Source organism: Rissa tridactyla, chromosome 3 (assembly GCF_028500815.1).
Source record: "Rissa tridactyla isolate bRisTri1 chromosome 3, bRisTri1.patW.cur.20221130, whole genome shotgun sequence".
In the NCBI taxonomy this organism is placed as follows: Eukaryota; Metazoa; Chordata; class Aves; order Charadriiformes; family Laridae; genus Rissa; species Rissa tridactyla.
This window is the reverse complement of record NC_071468.1, coordinates 30086661-30105065: the sequence shown is the minus strand read 5'-3', so window position 1 is coordinate 30105065 and position 18405 is coordinate 30086661. Positions and strand designations below refer to the sequence as shown.

General features: G+C 36.8%; 1 protein-coding gene across 5 annotated transcripts in view; it reads left to right on the top strand.

The window, feature by feature from the left end:
• The window catches only part of SRBD1 (S1 RNA binding domain 1), a 132918-nt gene that overhangs the window by 31432 nt on the left and 83081 nt on the right, over positions 1–18405 (top strand). For all 5 annotated transcript variants that reach the window (XM_054195658.1, XM_054195656.1, XM_054195659.1 and 2 more), the window contains exons 14-16: positions 2401–2558; positions 3755–3845; positions 4922–5029. In XM_054195658.1, coding sequence (XP_054051633.1) covers positions 2401–2558; positions 3755–3845; positions 4922–5029 — 357 coding nt within the window. The remainder of the gene's footprint in view (positions 1–2400; positions 2559–3754; positions 3846–4921; positions 5030–18405) is intronic.

Here is an 18405-nt window from a genome sequence, read left to right as displayed (position 1 = left end):
TTATAAACTCTGAGCTACCCTGATACTCAGGAAAGATACTTTGGCACAGTGGAAGGTAGTTCCACATAAATGTTAAGTGCTCAGAAGGTAAGATTATTTAGTTAAGGAATAAAGCCAAAACAGAGAACTATTGGTATAGCTGGCCCATATTTAGATGGTTATTGGCCATTTTGATCTCTTCACCTTGGGGAAAAAGTAGTAATTGGAAGATTCATTAGAACTGGAAAAGGCCCAGTGAAGGGGAATGTGGTATAAAATAATTTCTATGTGAAGGAGGATTGACTAGGCTAAGACTCCTCAGCTTGGAAAAGAGAGGACTTAAAGACAAATCGCATGTAAAGAGTGGCACAGGGTTTCTAGGGATAAATTTTTACTCTCTTCCAGTATAAGACCTAGGCAGCCATAAAAATTAAAAAGAATCGACTTCCAATGAAAAGGTTGCAGCTATTTGCAGAGTTTGTGATGGATGTGCAGAACTCGCTGCCAACGGACTATGTAGATGCAAGAAATGTGCATGGGTTCAGTAGGAAACTGGATAGTTGGACAAGAGATCTGTTATGGGCTACTAAAGAGACAAATCATGTCAAGTTCAGGAATACTATGAGCTGGAAATAGTTGGAGGCTAGGATAAAATCATGGGACAGGTCAGGTATACTAGTGGTGCTGTATCAGCTCCCTAGGCAGCTGCTTATAGCCACGTTTGGAGATAGGGGGGACCACTAACCTGAAATACTGCAGCTATTCCCATATTCTTGTGTTCAGTGGTGGCAATATACAGAGTGTCTGCTCTTTGGTGCTGAGGGCATGTTTGAATTGCTAAGGAGTCTTGGAATGCATATATACCCTCCGCCATCTCGCTTTAAATCATGCCTGTGTTAATTTGGTATACTTGATACAGAACCAAAAACCACGGGGATATAAGGGAGACTTTTGCTGTTGCACGCTTCCTTAGAAAATGTTCAATCAATAATGTGTGAAAGAGAATCTAGACCTAACTCTAGTCCATTTTAAAAATGAGAGATGGTAAGGACTTACCAGCTCTTTCTGTACCACTGTGGGATGAGACAGGGCTGAGCTGGTTGTTTGGTTGGATCCTTCCAAATTCAAGTCAGACTCCTAAGTTCTTCCACATCTGAAAATGACTCAGAACAGCTTCATATCCCATCATGTCAAATAGCCCTTCTGAGGGTTGTCTTTGAACTGTTTATAGCCTGCTTGTCATGCATTGATTGACCTAAACAACTTGAGTAATTTCCCCTGCCCTATTCTTACAGGGTTGGTTAAATGGAATGCAGGTTTTTTTCTTCCGTAAAAAATAAACCCAGATACAACTTTTTTCAGTGATGGGTAAAAGGAAAAGGAGAATTAGGGCACTAGTTACCCTTTAAGTTATATGAAGGCGTTACTGCATTGCTTTTGCTTGCGTAATTGTTATAGTTATTGACAATGTAATGCAGCTGAAAATGGCAATGAATACTTGCAAAAGAAAAAAAGAAAAAATCAGCTAGGTGATGAATATTTGTGTCCCCATTACTTTTTCCTTTTTGCTTTTTTTTATATAAGATGCCATACGATGACAAAAGTACTTGTCCTTATCAGTCATTGTGTTACTGGCCACATCTGACAAATGAGACATCATGCATCTTGTACACTTTCACTCAACAAGACTGATATATTTCTCATAACACTCTGCAGTAAGTGTTCTTCCTTAAAGTCATCAGAGTCAATCCTTGCTGTACTAACTCACTTCTTTCTGTTGGAGAATATGGAAAAGAAAGGTAGGGAACATCATGACCCCATCAGCTTTCTAGTTTCATTCTGAGGAAGCAGAATACCCTCCTAGAAAGACCTCAAGTCTACACACTTCTGTGATGACTCTTAAATAGCGTAATTAGAAGATGAAATTAAATGCCTCATGAGTCACGGTGTGTTGGCAATTAATTGGATAGGCTCTTCCAGTTTCTCTCCAGTACCTCTCAGCTTGAATGGTCATCCTTTTTTTGCTGGGTAGTGATTTTTCTCCAGAACTGGGAAGTTATGATGAATTCAATCTGTGCCTTCTTCAAATCCACTTTTCTTTGCAATTAGGTATCAGCTTTGATGGGAAGCTGTTCTTTGCTCAAAATTATAAGTTGATCTTTGAATGTTAGTTAGTGTGCGTACAGTACTATAGGTGTTTCTGTTATACTCTCATGTTGATTTACCTTCTTAGAACCATAATGAGATGAACATATAGCTGTTAATTTTTTTTAAAAGTGTCAAAAACTTGATTGTAAGTGTAATATTTAGTTAAAGATAATGAAAACATGATTGGAAAAAGCCTTACAACTTTGGAACAATTGAAACGTGCACTTGAAAGCTAATTGAGGGGAGAATATTTTTTGCTTTCATCCTTCTAAGATCAAAGTTGACATCTGATGCAGAGAAAGAATCTGTCATGATGTTTGGGAGAAACCTCCGGCAGTTGCTTCTGACCAGCCCCGTGAGGGGCCGTACATTGATGGGAGTAGATCCTGGCTACAAACATGGCTGCAAGTTGGCAATTATTTCACCAACCAGTAAGTTTCAATTCCAAATATTTTTGAAAGGACTGATAAAAAATATATTCATTTAGAGGAAAGGATAGGTTCAAATCCTACTTTTTTATCAAATTGATTTATTTTTTTTTTTTAAAGCTTTTAGTGTTTTCCCTGCACCCTGTCATGCGAATTCCTTTGTTCAGGCTTAAGGTTAATTTTCTGGCATCTGGATTCCAGTGTCTCCTTTGGTGTTATTACTCCTCTCTAAAATAGAATTTAAAATCCCCTCTGCCTTCTTGAATACAGGTTCAAATAATTGTGCCTCTCAGTAGTCAGCAAGGAGAGAACACCTGGCATTTTTATTGTTTAACAAAGAATTTGAATTTAAATACTTTCTATAACTTTGCTTCTTTCATGGGTAATATCTTGGACATCTGGACACTTTATCAGCCTTTTTGTTTAGTAGTATGTGTGTTAATGTGAGAAGTCAGAAACGTTGTTTTTGCAGAACTTCTTAGGTCAGTTTTTAGACAGATATAGAACAGAGCCTTTCCATTTCATTTCATCCTACTATGATCTGGGGGTATGTACCTCCTTAGGCCCATGTGAAAATGGCTTGTTTTCCTTTTATTTCATTGCTACTTTTTGCCTGAGAATACATCTACCCAGGGTGGGTATAAGGAAAGACGTGTTATTGACACGTGTTAAAATGGCAATAAAAGTTGTTAGCGTGCACTGCATCATAAGCTATTACTGCCAGTTAATACAATTATTTCCAAATGTGATAGATAGGATGATGGCAAGAGCTGGCGTTGGAGTTCTAGAGCTCCTGGACTGTAAGTCCTGAGACTGCATTCCTAATTCTCTTGCATCTACTGGATCTGTAAAATCTACTAGACTAGAGCAATAAATTTTTTGCAGTGAATTGCTGTTTTTCTCTTTGATAATATAATACACTTTATTTGCCTAATATGACTAGATGTTTATTATTTGTTACATGTATATGTCCCCAGGGAACTAGAAAATGTATCAACTCGTTTTGCTTTGGCAGCCAAAGCATTTTTGTCTTCTGCCCACCATACATTTCTTCTAATTGGATACAAAAATAAAAGGGAAAGATGGCTTATTAAGAAGCTTTCCTGGTGAATCATCAAATTAACTTCAGTAGTTCTGCAGGATATAGCTTTTGGATCTTTGTGTTTTTTATCAAATGGCTTTGCTTTTCATAATTCTAGGTCAGATACTGCATACTGATGTTGTTTACTTGCATTCTGGTCAAGGATTTCGTGAAGCTGAGAAGATAAAGAGGCTTCTGCTACAGTACAAGTATGATAAAGAAACTTCCATTATTATTCTTTCTTACCTAACATAATGAAAATCTTCACTATATAAATACTTGCTTTTGGGTGGAATAATAACTCTAGTAATTTAACTTGAAATTATTCTTTTTTATGTAGTTCAGAGCTTATTTTTCTTTTGGTCTATGTTCATGCTTTTACACTGTGTATATGTTAGAAGCATGTGAAATCAAGCCGTGGCTGTGACTAAGGCTGCATGTTACGAATGTATCTCCATAAAGCTCTGTCAATCCATTTATTTTTAGGAATAGAAATTAACATTCAGCTAAGGAATAAGTTTAGCCTCACTCTTCCTGCCCCTCCCACCCCCCCCCCCCCCCCCCCGCCCCCATATCAGTCATCGATCTTTCGCTGTTGCAAAAGACACATTTAGATTTTGGAAGAGTTTTATTAAGTAAAGGAAATCCTGCTCAGATATACAGCTGGACTTGCAAATAGGGGCAGAATGACTGAAAGGTTCATGTACCCAACTGTTTTGGGATGCCCCGTGGGCAGGCATCTGGTCCACTGAGTCAGCTGCTGAACTGCCACAGCGTACAGTCCAGTTTTTCTTTAAGTGTTCGATTGGCTTTAAACAAGGTGATTTGATGGCTATGGTTGGGGCAGTCAGAGGCAACGACCTTCCAAGCTGTCGCAGACGATGATGTTCCCATTAAGGAATTAAGGTTCTGATTGCTTGGGCTTCTGTCCTTTTTAATGACATATAACAGATGAGGGAAGTATGAGATGAAAGCGTTTGAGGACTGTAAGTAACATTACATTTTTCTTATGAATATGAAGCATCATTTTTTGGTTTTTCTGCAGATATTACTACTGTTCAATTCCATTACAAATGAGTGAAAATTTTGCCTCCTCTCTTGAACTGTCACATGGAAAATCTATTAAACACTACGGGATATCACTAGGAATAAGTTCTCATTAAATCTGGGCCTTGTGTTATATAAAATAAGATGTATTGGTCATTGTCGTGTATTGAATGCTATGTATGAAAAAGTCTAAAAGAATAATTAAGAGTAATTGTTCATCTTTTTACCCCTTGCAAAGCTGTAGCACTGTCGTGATTGGCAATGGCACGGCCTGCAGAGAAACAGAAGCTTACTTTGCTGACTTAATTATGAAGAAATATTTTGCACCACTGGATGTTGTTTATTGGTAAGATTGCTTTGCTTGCTGTGGTGCTTATCTGTTCAGCGCATTTTAACTTACCAGGTAGTTTTAAATATAATTTTTTTGAAGTGTTTCTTTTTATTGTCTTGTCTGTCTTCTTTTGAGTCAAGCTTGACCCATCCATTTAGCTGTAGCTCTTCGGAGCATGAAAGTAGTTTTCCCGAGTCAGTAAGACAGACTCAACTGAAGCATTTTATTTTCTCTTCCTGAGGCTCACTCTGTTGCTATTATCATTGTAACAAAGTATGCGAGAATAGCAGCTCAAGCAGCCGAGGACCCGTGTTTGGCATTGTGTGTCTATTTCTTGATAAATGAGGTTTAAATGCAAATGGTAAAGCTTGTGTTTTTGGACTACGTCGTGGAATGCTTGCTAATCCTATGAGTATTAAATGATCTGGAAATAAATACTTCGTTAATACCTAGCAGAAAGTAGTGAAGGTATTTATCCTCTTTAAACTTCAAATTTTATCCATTAGTGTGTTGAATTCAAACTAAAGTATTCTGCTGTCGATTTGGATGGAAATCATACTATATTGCTTTCTTTTCTCCCCTGTAGAGCTGTTCTGGTTTTTTTTAATTCACACCATTATTTTTTAAAACATTTTTGGTGATTTACCTTGGATTATCTTTTGTGCTGAAGTTTAACAGCAATATTTACTTTTCACTGTCTTAACATATTGAACTAAGTTACCTACATTTTTGGAAGAGCTATGACCTTTCTCTATTCAAACTACTGTACGCTTTTAGTGGAGCCTTTTCTCCATAAATTAGGAAGTCATCCTACAGAAATGTTCAACAAATGTGTTATTCCTACTAATTTATGCTGTCATTTAATTGTACTTGTTCTCTGTTCCTAAGATTCCAAAGTAAATTTGCAGCAAGATCTGATACTTAAATCTCGTTTTTATTTCAGGAGGCATAGTCGGGCTTTTCTGATTTTATTTTATTTATTTTTTTAATAATTGTTTCAAAGGAAGGAGGCTGTTGAAGCTTCTGGAAAATTAGACATCCCCTTTCCTGATCCACCTCGAAAACAGTGGATTTTTAATAACTGTAAAGAGTGGAAAACACTTCATACTGTGTGTTTTTTGGCAAATGTTTAATTTCACTGTTGTTCACTTCGTATAGTTTAAAAATCCATTACATAAGCACTTTTTCTGAAAGGGTAATAATGATTTATTTATTGATTAATCATATGCTACAAAATATAAATAACTATTTAGTTTACGCAGAAAAATGTATTTATATAATACTGTGGCAGATGATTTTCTCACTGTGTTTTCCTCTTTTGCTTTAATATTTTTTCCCTGTTTATAGTTGAAGATTACAGAATTTGCAAAATAATTATGAGTATTGATTTTATATTTTTTTTTTCTTGGAACTGATGAAGGTCTTGTGAAGTATGAATTAGTATAAATGCTCTAAGGCAGAAGTAAGGTTATCAAGTTGGTTGCTTTTTCTAGTGACAGATAATCTTATAACCTTTCACTTTTTCTGAAACTTGTGATATTTATAGGAAAAATATATAAATGCAGTTTTTTAACACGCAGGATTATTTCCTGTAAGTGAAAATTAGCATAATCAAAACCATTTTTGCTTTCAGTGTATATTTATATTGTTAATGGATTTTTGTGCTGTGTTCACGCATGGTGAAGAGCTAGTCCCTACTTCAGAATTCGTATGCAGAACACCGAGTTGCTGCATATTAAAATAAAAATCGGAAGAGTGTAAATTTTTTTGTCCTGCATGCTATAGGTGACATATTTGATGCTGTCGACATTTGTAGACTGCTGTTTGTGCATGCATTTGTATACATGGGTTTACAAATAAGCTGGACTTGCAGTCCTTGTGTCTCTCTTCACATTTTGACAGCCTTGGCTGAGTTTCTTTGTTGAAGATCAGGGTTCCCGTGTTGCCTGTTCTGCTGAACCAAACTAGTTTTATGTGCTTCTCATTGCATTATCCAGTGCTGGGGTTTCCCAGCCATGCCACTGAATCCTGCAAGATAGCTACTGTCTTTGCTTTCGAGCTCCAGAAAACCTTTTCCTTAATCTCCTTGGTACTTCTTAGTAACAGAAGGGAATGATGAGTCCAGACGTCCACTCCCCCGCTTCTGATAATGTGAAATGCCTGGAATTTATATCAGTCTGAGGTACATATGTGGTACTTGCTAAATGAGGAGCAATTAGTACAGAATTATCATTTGAGCAATAGGGGACAGTAGACATACATTGTGAGAACTGCAGCATCTCTTGAGGGGAACTATGGAAGATGACTTGGAAGAATGCACTCTGCTTATTCTCTTTTTTTTTTTCTTTTTTTTTTAAATAGAAAAAGTCCTGCAGAACAGGCGCTCTCAAATCACAAAAAACCTTTTCTGTTTCCATGTACAAAGTCTTCCCTTGATTATGTTGTTTTCTCATGATAGGGGAAAATGAGGGCTTTGTTTATACGTAGGCTGAATACAGATCTCTAAGCAGTTCTGTGGAAATCCATGGTATGCTTTTGGATTGAGTGATCTTTATAAATTGTTTTTCAATTAAAATCTCATAAGAAACGATTTAAGTAATTTTGGAACAATTAATTTTTAAGGATCTGCTTCAGCAGGTTGCAGTTGTACCCAAAAAATGGCTTTACAAATAAATTTGTTTGAACTGTAAAAAACAAAACAAACAAAAAAAACCAGAACAAAACAACACCCCTCCAGTAGCTAAACTGTAACAGAATGAGGCAGTTGCATCTAACACGATACCATTTCCCAAGCATTCAGCTTCTCGCAATGGTACGCTGAGCTGCACGGCGGTGGAAATCCTTGCCCAGCAAAACAAAACTCAGTTCATTGCTGTGTGCAAGTTTCAGAGAATTGCCAATTGTATTTGCGTTTACAGTCTTTTTCCTTAAAGGAGTCCAAATGTAAAGTGGCTTGGCAGATGAGGCTGGATTGTTTTATAGTGCTTTAAAACCAAAATCCCAATCAACTTCTAAAGCTGTCATTCAGAAAGGTGGCTGATAGAGAGGAACTACAGACTTCATCTTCCTTGGCAAATAAAACTTGTAATGTGATACTATTTAAGTTTTTTTTTTTTTTTTAGAAGTGGAGAATAGGGTCAGAAATGATTATTAAAAAAAAAAACCCAAACCTGTTCATACTTTTATGTCCAGCTCATCATATGGAACTTGGATCATGCATTTCCAGGGAAATGAGATAATAATAGAGTCTGTAATTTTAGAAAGAAAGGTGTGTGCAGTTGATGCATGCACAAATAATCTGGACAGGTATGCACTCTAATGAGGGTTTAAGGTAATAACCAGCTGAACCCTTAATTGATTGCACGTATGTGCAGTACATGCTGAAATAGTCTCTCTATGACTAAAGTCCTGTACGATAATTTCAGAATGGTGCATGAAGTTATTTTTTGGCTTCATGATCTGCCTCTAGCGAGCACTTAACTATAGACTTAAATGAGAATGCTGTTTCACTTTTTTTTAAAGTTGTGTAGCAAGAATCAAATTAACTGAATCTCACTTTAAAGTATTTAAGCTGTACTGGTATCAGATCAGAGTATTCCAAAATAACTTTCTTCGTTTCAGTTTCTTTATTTCAGTTTCTCTCAAAAACATTACAATATTTTTTTGATGACTCTTTTGTTTTTCTTAGTGCTAATGAATACATGAAAAAGAAGCAATTAAAATAAAAAATCCTCAGCAATGGCAAGTACAAACTTTGTATAGTTTTACTGAAGATTTCCAAAGAGAAGAGAAATCAGCGAACACAGTAGTAGGAAATGAGGCATATGGCATGATTTTTTTTGTGTGGCTTTAAAACCTGTCTGGACTCAGTTTGTCAGTTTTTGATTTAAAGCAAATATTTTTCACTATTTTTGTATCCAACATGCTTTCAGATACCTACATCCAACCTAAATAACTGCAGGACTGACTGACTTTTTTTTTTTTTTACTGTAGTTTCCCTTTTAGAGCTATGTTTATTGACTTAGATTAGGACTGGACTAGAGCCCAGAGACAGTCATATCTAGTCTTCAGGTTTTTTGTTACAAATCAGTTTTTGTTACAAGGTTCAATAAATATTCTTGATTATTTATGTTAGTTCTATTGTGAGTTCTTGCCAAAGATACATTGTATTATAACCAAAACAGATGTTCTGTTTTAGACAAGTGTATTTGTTTTAACAGGACCAGAAATGTAAATTAAACAACAGTGTGTTCAGCATTAACATGGCAGATGATGAACTTTTAGGATTTCATTGGCCTTTTTGGATTAAATGAAAATCTTGAAAAAATATTTCAGGAATCTCATTCCATATATCAATCACTGCAACTGTTTTTCTTTGATTGCTGTCGGTTGTAGGCATCTTGGAAATGAAAGCTATCTGAATAGCAGGTGAGCTCTGCTAGAGCAGGACAACAGAAACAGCTCCATTATCATATCTGGAGAAATAAAATCACATTTTTTCTTTCAGCCTCAGTAGTTTCATTGTCACAATACAAACATTCGTACCAGTCTGACTTCTCTTATGTGCTTCTTACATTAATGCGTGCTCAGAATAAAGTATTTCAGCTCATATTTAAAGGAAAGTTTGATAGGTGTCATGAACTGTTACTTGTTTTCATTAAGCAGTAAAGAATGCAGCCAGTCAAGTGTATTTTTTTGTTGTTATTGTTTTTTAGGTGGCTTGGTGTTTAATTTATGTTATACTTGGTTTTAAACTTGATACAAAATCCTTTTCTGCCGCTTTCAGCAAAATCTTTTCTTGCTCTTGAGGCTTTATAAGCAATGTAATTAATAATTTACTGCTGTTTAAGTTCAAACACTTCGGTACTGCAACAAATAGGGGAAAGTCTGTAATGTCTTGTAAAGTTCTCATTGGGTTTTCTTTAATGTTTAAATTGTCTGCTTTAGAATACTCAGAAATGTTCTGCTAAGGTAGAATAGGACTGTTTAATACCTTTTGAAGTTGGACCTTGGTGGCAAGAAACTGATTTGGAAATGTTTGTTCTACAGGATTTTAGGTCCGCTTGTATTTTATAGGTGTCTGCACATGCTTTAAATATCCTTTTCAATTTAAATGTGTGTTTCATGTTGTTGAATATCTACATTATACTCTCTCAGCTTTAACAAATGCCACTTTCAAGTTCCATGCCTCTACATTTCTAATGTTACACTAGCTTAATTCCCATTACTTTTCTGCTTCATAGCACTCGCAGTTTGAAAGGGACCTAACATTCGGGTTCACATTATGATAATTAGGTTTCAAAGCAGTGTGGGGGGATTAAGATGTCTGAAGTCTAGTTGCCGAATAAAGTTCAGAACTACTTGTAAAACTTGTTTGAGTGGTTAACAGAAGTGGTTTTATTTATTCAGTGCTCATGCAGCATTAATCCGTATTTCATCAGGTACCCACAGTGCTGTAACTCTAGATATGACCTTGGGACTTAATTTACCCCATCTCAGTTTTCCTTATTAATGTGCCATGAAAGAGGTACATGAAAGATAGCCAACATCAAAGCACCTTTTCAAATAAAGTGGTTGATATGAATCCTCTGGTATTTAACACTGTCTGTCAAATGTTTCAGCTGGTTTGCATCCTTTTACAAGCTATTGCTTGCTGCATTAATGCAGTTGTTTCAAGTCTGTTGAGAGTACAAAGGGAGGTAGGGATATGGGAAACTTTATTCCTATTTCTTTTTGATTATATTTTCTTTAAGCTGTTATTTTTGTCTGTTAAGCTATATAACTCTATTGATGACACATTTATGTACGCGCACCTACACACCTTAGGTAATTAGATGTCTGATACAGAAGGTAGAAAGTAATTTGGAAAGTTTTGGCAAAAGGAATACATATTCAGCGGAAACAATGCACGCATCTGAAATATGCACTGAAGAACCTTTGTTCTGCTTTCATCTTTTTCAAGCTCTAGTGGAGTCATGAGAAGTCCTAAACAATGAAGATAAAATTTGAGGAACAAACAGGTTTAAAATGTGTCTGAAGAGGACACAGTCAATGAAAACATTTTACATTATGTAGTAATTTCCAGCTAAACTGTCTTCTGTCCCTTACTTAAAAGTCACCTTCTGTTGTGATTATTTATTACACCTGAGTAAGAACTCATCACGATCATGAGTACTTCATATGAAAAATAATTTTGTGTATATTTATATTTACAGGAGACAGTTCTGTAAATTGGAACCTCACTCTGCATAGAGGCTTCTTCCTACTGCTAGTCTTGACTATTCGTAACTTTACATAACAATTAGTCCGTTGTTCGGCACAACATGGACTGTAGTAAGTGTCCATGTTTAAAATAGCATTTGATGTTTGTTCCTGGTGCATCCACAGACTGGTATCTATGTTGAGCTGAACCCATACTGTATTCAAAAGGGAAATTCAGATGTCATCTTAGATTTTGAAGCAGTTCCAGAAGATTCCCCTCTGCCTCAGCTCTGTTGTTTATTTTTAAAGTTTACTGTAGACAGCAGTACCATCTCTAGCCATGTTTTTCTGAGGGGAGAAAAAGGAATGGGTAAGCAGTGAAGATGCAGTGGGACAGGTGAAATAGGAGATGATAATTTCTGGCTTGTGTAGCATGAATTTGAAAGTTTTTAAAACAAACTTTATAAGCGATACACTTCATATAATTATGGAATACCGTCTTTGAATTCTGTTTCAGAGAAATAAATTCACAGTTCTTAAGACAAGAACAAGGACTAATTGGAGTATGTCAATGTAGTTAAAGAGACTATGAATTCCTTTAAATTAAAAAAAAAAAAAAAAAAAAGAGTAAGATATATGTGGAGTCTAGACTTTAGCAACGTGAAGGAAGGGAGTCAGGAAGTAAATGTAACTAGTGAAAGAAATCTAAAACTTGAGGAAAAACTCCATTTTTCCAGAACACTAGGACATGTCATTTGACTTGGTTCCAGGGCAATCTATGGGAAAACAGTCTTGTGGGAGAGAGGAAGGTTATTCACATCTTTTCTTTCAAAGAGAAAATCATAATAACAGTAATATGGAGTAGTGATTTTAGAAGTTATGTATTCTCAATGTGTAAATCTCTTTAGACCTTTAAAGGATACTAAACAAACAAACAAAACAACTTCTGTAATATTAGGCAAGATTTTAGGATGAAAAGCTATTAAGCACATGACAATGTGTTTAAGGGCACCTTTGCATACTCTTCAACTAGAAATGTACTGATCTCAGATACACTCTTGCAAATCAGATAATAAATATGAGACATTTATCACAATAATTCCGCCCCCTTAGTTTTTTAACAGAGAAGTAATTTGTTATATTTAGGATTGCAAAATGACTTCTCTATTTTCAATTTTATTTTGTTCCCCAGTGAGCAGTAATTTGTACACAGACTGTTTCCTTGTAGATATTTGTTATTTTCAGGTAAATAAAACACATCTTTTTAAGATAATCAGCTAGAAGACATCTGGTGTTGTACAACAGAAGTCAGGTGAAGAGGGAGAAGCATCCAAAAACATTTACGAACACAAAACGAACAAGTTGGAAAGGTAAAAGGTTATTGAGAGATGCCAGACGCAGGATATGCAATGAACAAGTGCTACCGTTTCTGCACAGAGTGTGCCCATCAGGTCCCCTGGGAGCAGTTTTGGAATGTATATATTGCATGAGGTACATTCATAGACCAAGACTGGGTGTTCCATTCCTAAAGGTCACTTAAAACAAAATCCCATTTTTACCAAATACGTGTAGCAATGATTTTAATGTTCAGCATAGAGCTACTAAAACTAGCCTGTGAGCAGAGGATTTTATTTTTGGGGTGTGTTTGACTCAGTAGTAGAAGTCTCTAAAACACTATTTTCATCATTTAACATTGTGTGCTGGTCAGTGTTTCCGATACAGTCTCCTTCCTTAAGACTTTCTATGATGGCAGTGAAAATCACTCTGGCCTAAAGTCTCTTGTTCAAGGCTACTTCTTGAGCTCAGATACGAAGAAGGGTTTAATAGATTTAAAGAAAAATGGATGACTAGGTCTTCAATTTACTACATTGCTACAATGAAACAAAACTAGTTCATTTGAGTGTCTGATATTTGTGAGGGAGTGGGGTACCTAACAGGCTAGAAATAAGCTTTTTATTTCAGACTGAAATTATTGAGGTTATTGTTTAATGTAGTTACAACTTTTGAAGTTTTTCTGTGCCATTTCATCAACACTATACGGTTCTTATTGGTTTAATTTCAAAGAAAGATTAATTTCAAAGAAAGATTTCCAGGAAGATCTTATTTATCAGAATGAACATAACATAAGGCAATATTATAACATGCCCACTTCTCCCAGAATGAGCATTCTTATTTGGTCTGACATCCTCCTTTCTCTGAAGGATCACCAAAGCATCCTTCCTTGTGATGGCTGTTGGGTTACTTGCGTGATGTTTGGAGTATCAGTAGAGATATTGAAGGATGAAATTTTCAAGTCGTTGTCTATGTCTAAGAGGTTGCGTGCAGGTCTCTGTGCTGTTTGTGCCATCTTGTACTTCTTGGCAGGAGAAAGGGAGGAGGTGTCTGAGTGGTGGCCAAGGTCTAGGGATGGCTCAAGGAATGGCAGAAGCATGAGGAGCTGGGTAGCTGGTTGACGAAGTGGTGCATAAAGAACAAGGGTATATAGCCTGGAAATAAGGGGCAGGGCACTTTGAAGGTACTTTCCTCTAGACAGAGGCACTGAGGTACATAAAGTCTACAGGAATTTTGTACAGCTTTAAGCTCATTTGAGCTGTGTGTTCCTTGCCTTTTCAATGCAGCAAGTTATGTCAAGAGAACAGTTCCCTTTCCTCTTCTGTTCCCTCCCCTAGTCGTCTGTGAGTGTGCATGGTTGGTGTGCAGTCCAAGCTTAAAACTGAGGTTTGGACTTCAGCTAAAAAATGTGACCTAATGACATATTATTGCTTCTCACAGCGAGCATTGGAGACAGACTCTCAACAACTGCATCTATGAGTCTTTTCCCAATACTACATTTATTTTTTTTTATTTTTTTTTAGATGAAGTGAGCTGAAGTACACTTGTTCCATGTAACTCCAGAGTATGTTTTAAAGTGCTGTCTATTCAACGTAAGGCTTAGAAGGTTAGGTTTTGGTCAGTTACTATGAGACACCACATGAGGAAAAGGAGTCATGCTCCTTATACAGCTAGGATTGTGAAGATTTAATGATGTGAGCCTTAAATGTTCCAAATTTGATATTGATAGTGCTCTCAAACAAACCAGGAAAGCTTAGGCTTTTACGTAAGCTGCTGTAGCACTGTTTTAAGAGCTTTCAAAATTAAAATGTATGGCTCAGTGTCTCTGTAGTTTCAGTTGGCTTTTTTTTTTCTTTAAATCAATGACATGTGCAATCACCTCCATTTCTCTTGTATTGGAAACGGAACATAATCAGATTTGGATGTAACCTGTTCAAACAGAACCTGAGAGAGGTTAGATAATGACTAAACTGAATGATGGTGGATTTTGAAAGTATTTTTTTATCTGCGGACCACTGAAAATTCACTGGTGGCAGTGTAGAACTCACTCCAGAGACCATAATCCCTACTGACAGTGGGATGGTTTCTTCGGTGTCCTCTGTGAACCCCTTGGAAGAAGCTTGTGAACCACAGGTTGAAGACCACTGGGTTTGGACCTGAAAATAATAAACACTAGAAAGACACAGAAATTTCGTTTTTAAAAAGGGTGAAATTGCACATAGGAAATCCTCCCTCTCATTTGTATTTGCAGAACGTTGATTAAGGAAACTGGCAGTGAGCTTTTTGTTACCCATGTCTGTGCATTTTACACTGGTAGCCTTTATCCATTGCTTGAGATAAAATAGCATGGCTCCACGCTAGTATGGTATCGCCACACTAACAAAATCTTTGATCCTGTGAAGTGAATGTAAACTTAAACCATTAAAACATTAATTTCTGATTTGTGTCATTAATGCCTTTCTAAAGTAAGTGATGCTTGTGGTATTTGGGATATTACTGTATTATTCTCTTAATACGTAAGAGATACCAGAAACATATGTTTGTGTCTTTTAAGTGACTTTGTCATGGAATAGCTGTGGCAATGGGTACATTTTCACTAGTAAAGATTGGGAAAATTCGTTTAGGTTCCTCACTACGTAAAAAAGGAATTACTTGTGGAATCCTGTCAGGAGTTAATTTAAGTGGAAGCATCCAAATATAGAGTGTGATTAATACTGAGAGCATCCAGATTGAAATTATATAAATACAAGATGTATCCTCTGATTTGTGAGGTACTGAGTGTTATTGCACAGTCTGACCTGGTTGTGTATTTGAATAGTGTTTTGTCTTCAAGTAGGCATTCTCTAGGAACCTAATGGAGTAGTAAGCATTTTTCCATTTGTATGAGATTGCCAGTAATATGTTTTTACTTACGTTGAGATTCTGCCAAACTTCATACCTATTCATTTGTGAAACCACATTTGGTGTTCTGCATTTCAGCTCTTACTAGGCTTCCTTTATTGTTGTGAGATGTAATATACAGATTTATTTATTTATTTATTTGAACTTGACTGTGCATTGTGGCTTGTATCAGGAATAGTGTGGCCAGCAGGAGTAGGGAAGTGATCGTGCCTCTGTACTCGGCACTGGTGAGGCCTCACCTCGAGTGCTGTGTTCAGTTCTGGGCCCCTCTGTACAAGAGGCACATTGAAGTGCTGGAGTGTGTCCAGAGGAGAGCTACCAGGCTGGTGAGGGGTCTGGAGACCAGGTCATATGAGGAGAGGCTGAGGGAACTGGACATGTTTAGTTTGGAGAAGAGGAGGCTGAGGGGGGACCTCATTGCCCTCTACAACTACCTGAAAGGAGGTTGGAGAGAGGTGGGTGTTGGCCTCTTCTCCCAAGTGAATAATGACAGGACCAGAGGAAATGGTCTGAAGTTGCAGCAGGGGAGGTTTAGGTTAGATATTAGGAAGAATTACTTTACTGAAAGTGTGGTCAGGCACTGGAATAGCCTGCCCAGGGAGGTGGTTGAGTCACCATCCCTAGAGGTGTTTAAGAAACGTCTAGATGTGGCACTTCAGGGCATGCTCTAGTGGCAGAGATTGTAGGTTGTTTGGTTGGACTCGACCTCAAAGGTCCTTTCCAACCATGAAGATTCTATGATTATCATTGATGCCGATAGCATCAATAGTGGTTAGATTACATTAGACTGTCTAACACTCTACACTAGATACCTTAATTTCACTGGCTTTTAACTGTCAGGGAGTTACCTTTGAGATGAGATTCTTCATCCTAGATCGATCTCTATTAGAGAGTATACATGTGTGGCTTGCATGTATTTCTAAATGATAATTAGAAATGTTTAAGAAAATAAAGGACTGAGCATATGCACAAATGCTGTCATTAGTGGGCGAAAAGTTTCTTTATTCTTTGAAGTATCAATACTGTTGAGATCTGGTGAAAAGGCAAGTTTGTGGGCAGATACAAAAGTTTGGATAGAAGTCTCCCTCTGAAAATACGTTCAGGTTTGTTTTGAGTAGTAAGCCTCAGGAAATTGCCTCTTGTACAGCTGCTAACAAATTCCCCCGGTACCAGGACAGCAACTATTATGAACCTTGATTTTTTTTTTTTTTTTTTAAAAGACAAATTGGCTTGGATTTTAGGGAGATTTGAAAATTAAATGTTAATGACTTCTAGGTGTCTGATAGCCTGAAGTGAGGAATAGAAATGACAATATTGTGTAAGCGCAGAGGGAAAGAGCCCTTGCTTTACTGACAGATACGATGTATTTGCTTTTCAGTCCTAGAGGATTCTCAGGCTATCGGCTCTGAGAGGCTGTTGGCAGTGTAGGAGTGAGTGCTACCCATGTTCCACCTTCCACTGGAGTTATTTTGTGTGATTTTGAAACTAGGGGCTATGCTTGCCTCGACTCATTTAATTTTTCTTATCACAAAAGTGTATGGCAGTCTTAAAACCTTCGTGAATGCCATTGAAAGAAGCCACAGCAACAGGAGATGCTTCAGCATACTTCTGATGTTTTCAGGGCATGAGAGGCAGAGAATATAGACGTGCTGTGTGTCTCAAAGGGCCTTTGAGTAGGTTATTTCAGCTTGAAAAGGGATTAGATTTAGATGGCTGCAGTGTCAAACGGTTGTGACTGAAGGTGCCTATTGAGGGTAATTCCTTTCTATAGCTGGATCCCAGCAGTTTTGTCAATGATGAGTAAGTGGAAGGAAGGAGAAATGATCCATTTGTTGTGGTAGGTGATACAGAGGCGAGAAAGAATATGTATGAAAGGAGACATTAAAAAAAGCACAAGCTACATGAAGCACCTTCTTCAGGCTCTTCTAGCAGCAACAGCTGGGAACAACGGGCAAGCAGAGGGGGAGAGGACAGAGAGGAGAGATTGGTGCTGGTTTTCCTGTTCCTTTTCAATTTTGGGAGACTTGTGTTGCTTTGGTGGCTTTACGTACGGTTGTAAATGGAATGACGTCCATCTAGCAGTTCTGCATGTTAGTTATTTTCCTTTCCTTTAAACACCCAGTGCTCCTGCAAGCAAATTTGTTGCTGACATAGAAATAACATTTTCACTTTAATCCTGTTTGCAACTGCAAGCAATATCACAGTTTCTAATTGTATCAGATTATTTTATGTAACAGCAAGTACTATTCAAACATCTCGGTTGTCTGTGGAGCTTTCTAAATAAAAAACCTGGAGGTGGGGGGAAGATGTCCATCTATATGCAGTTAGAGCTATTGCTAATATTAAATTCGCTTTTCACATAAAACTCTTCTCTCAAACCTAATTAATTTTTATATTTTGTTAAACATCTTTGGCAGCCAAGGCAACATGCCTACTGCCTGTTCAGTTCTTTTATTGGGTTGAACTAGACCTAACATTTGGATAAAATATATTTTGACATTTGAATTTGGCTTAAATGTTTCAGGGAAACAGTTTAGACATGCATCTTCCATGGGTGATTCTCTTGTCAGCCTTATGACGTTGTACTGTAAATATACTTTGGAAGTGGGCTTTCAGTAAAATCAGTGATGCATTTATTACTTGTTCCTGGTCTATTTTTCCCTCCTACTGTAAAATCACCGCTCAAAGTTACTTTGTCTTTTTTTTTTTTTGGTTAAAGTTATTTTCTAGAAGTTAGTTTGTCATTTTTAAGTAAATCAAACTGGATTTTCCTGTATTACTTCTCAGTGATTATCTCTCTGCTGAAGGAAACGTTAAATCTAATCTTCTGCTATAAGAGTAAATAGGAAGAGACATTGTCAATTTGAATGTTTTAGAAGGAAATAATTTTGAAATCATGATATAGTATCCTTTTAATATATCCCATTTCTTTAGCTAACAACAAAAAGACTTTTAAA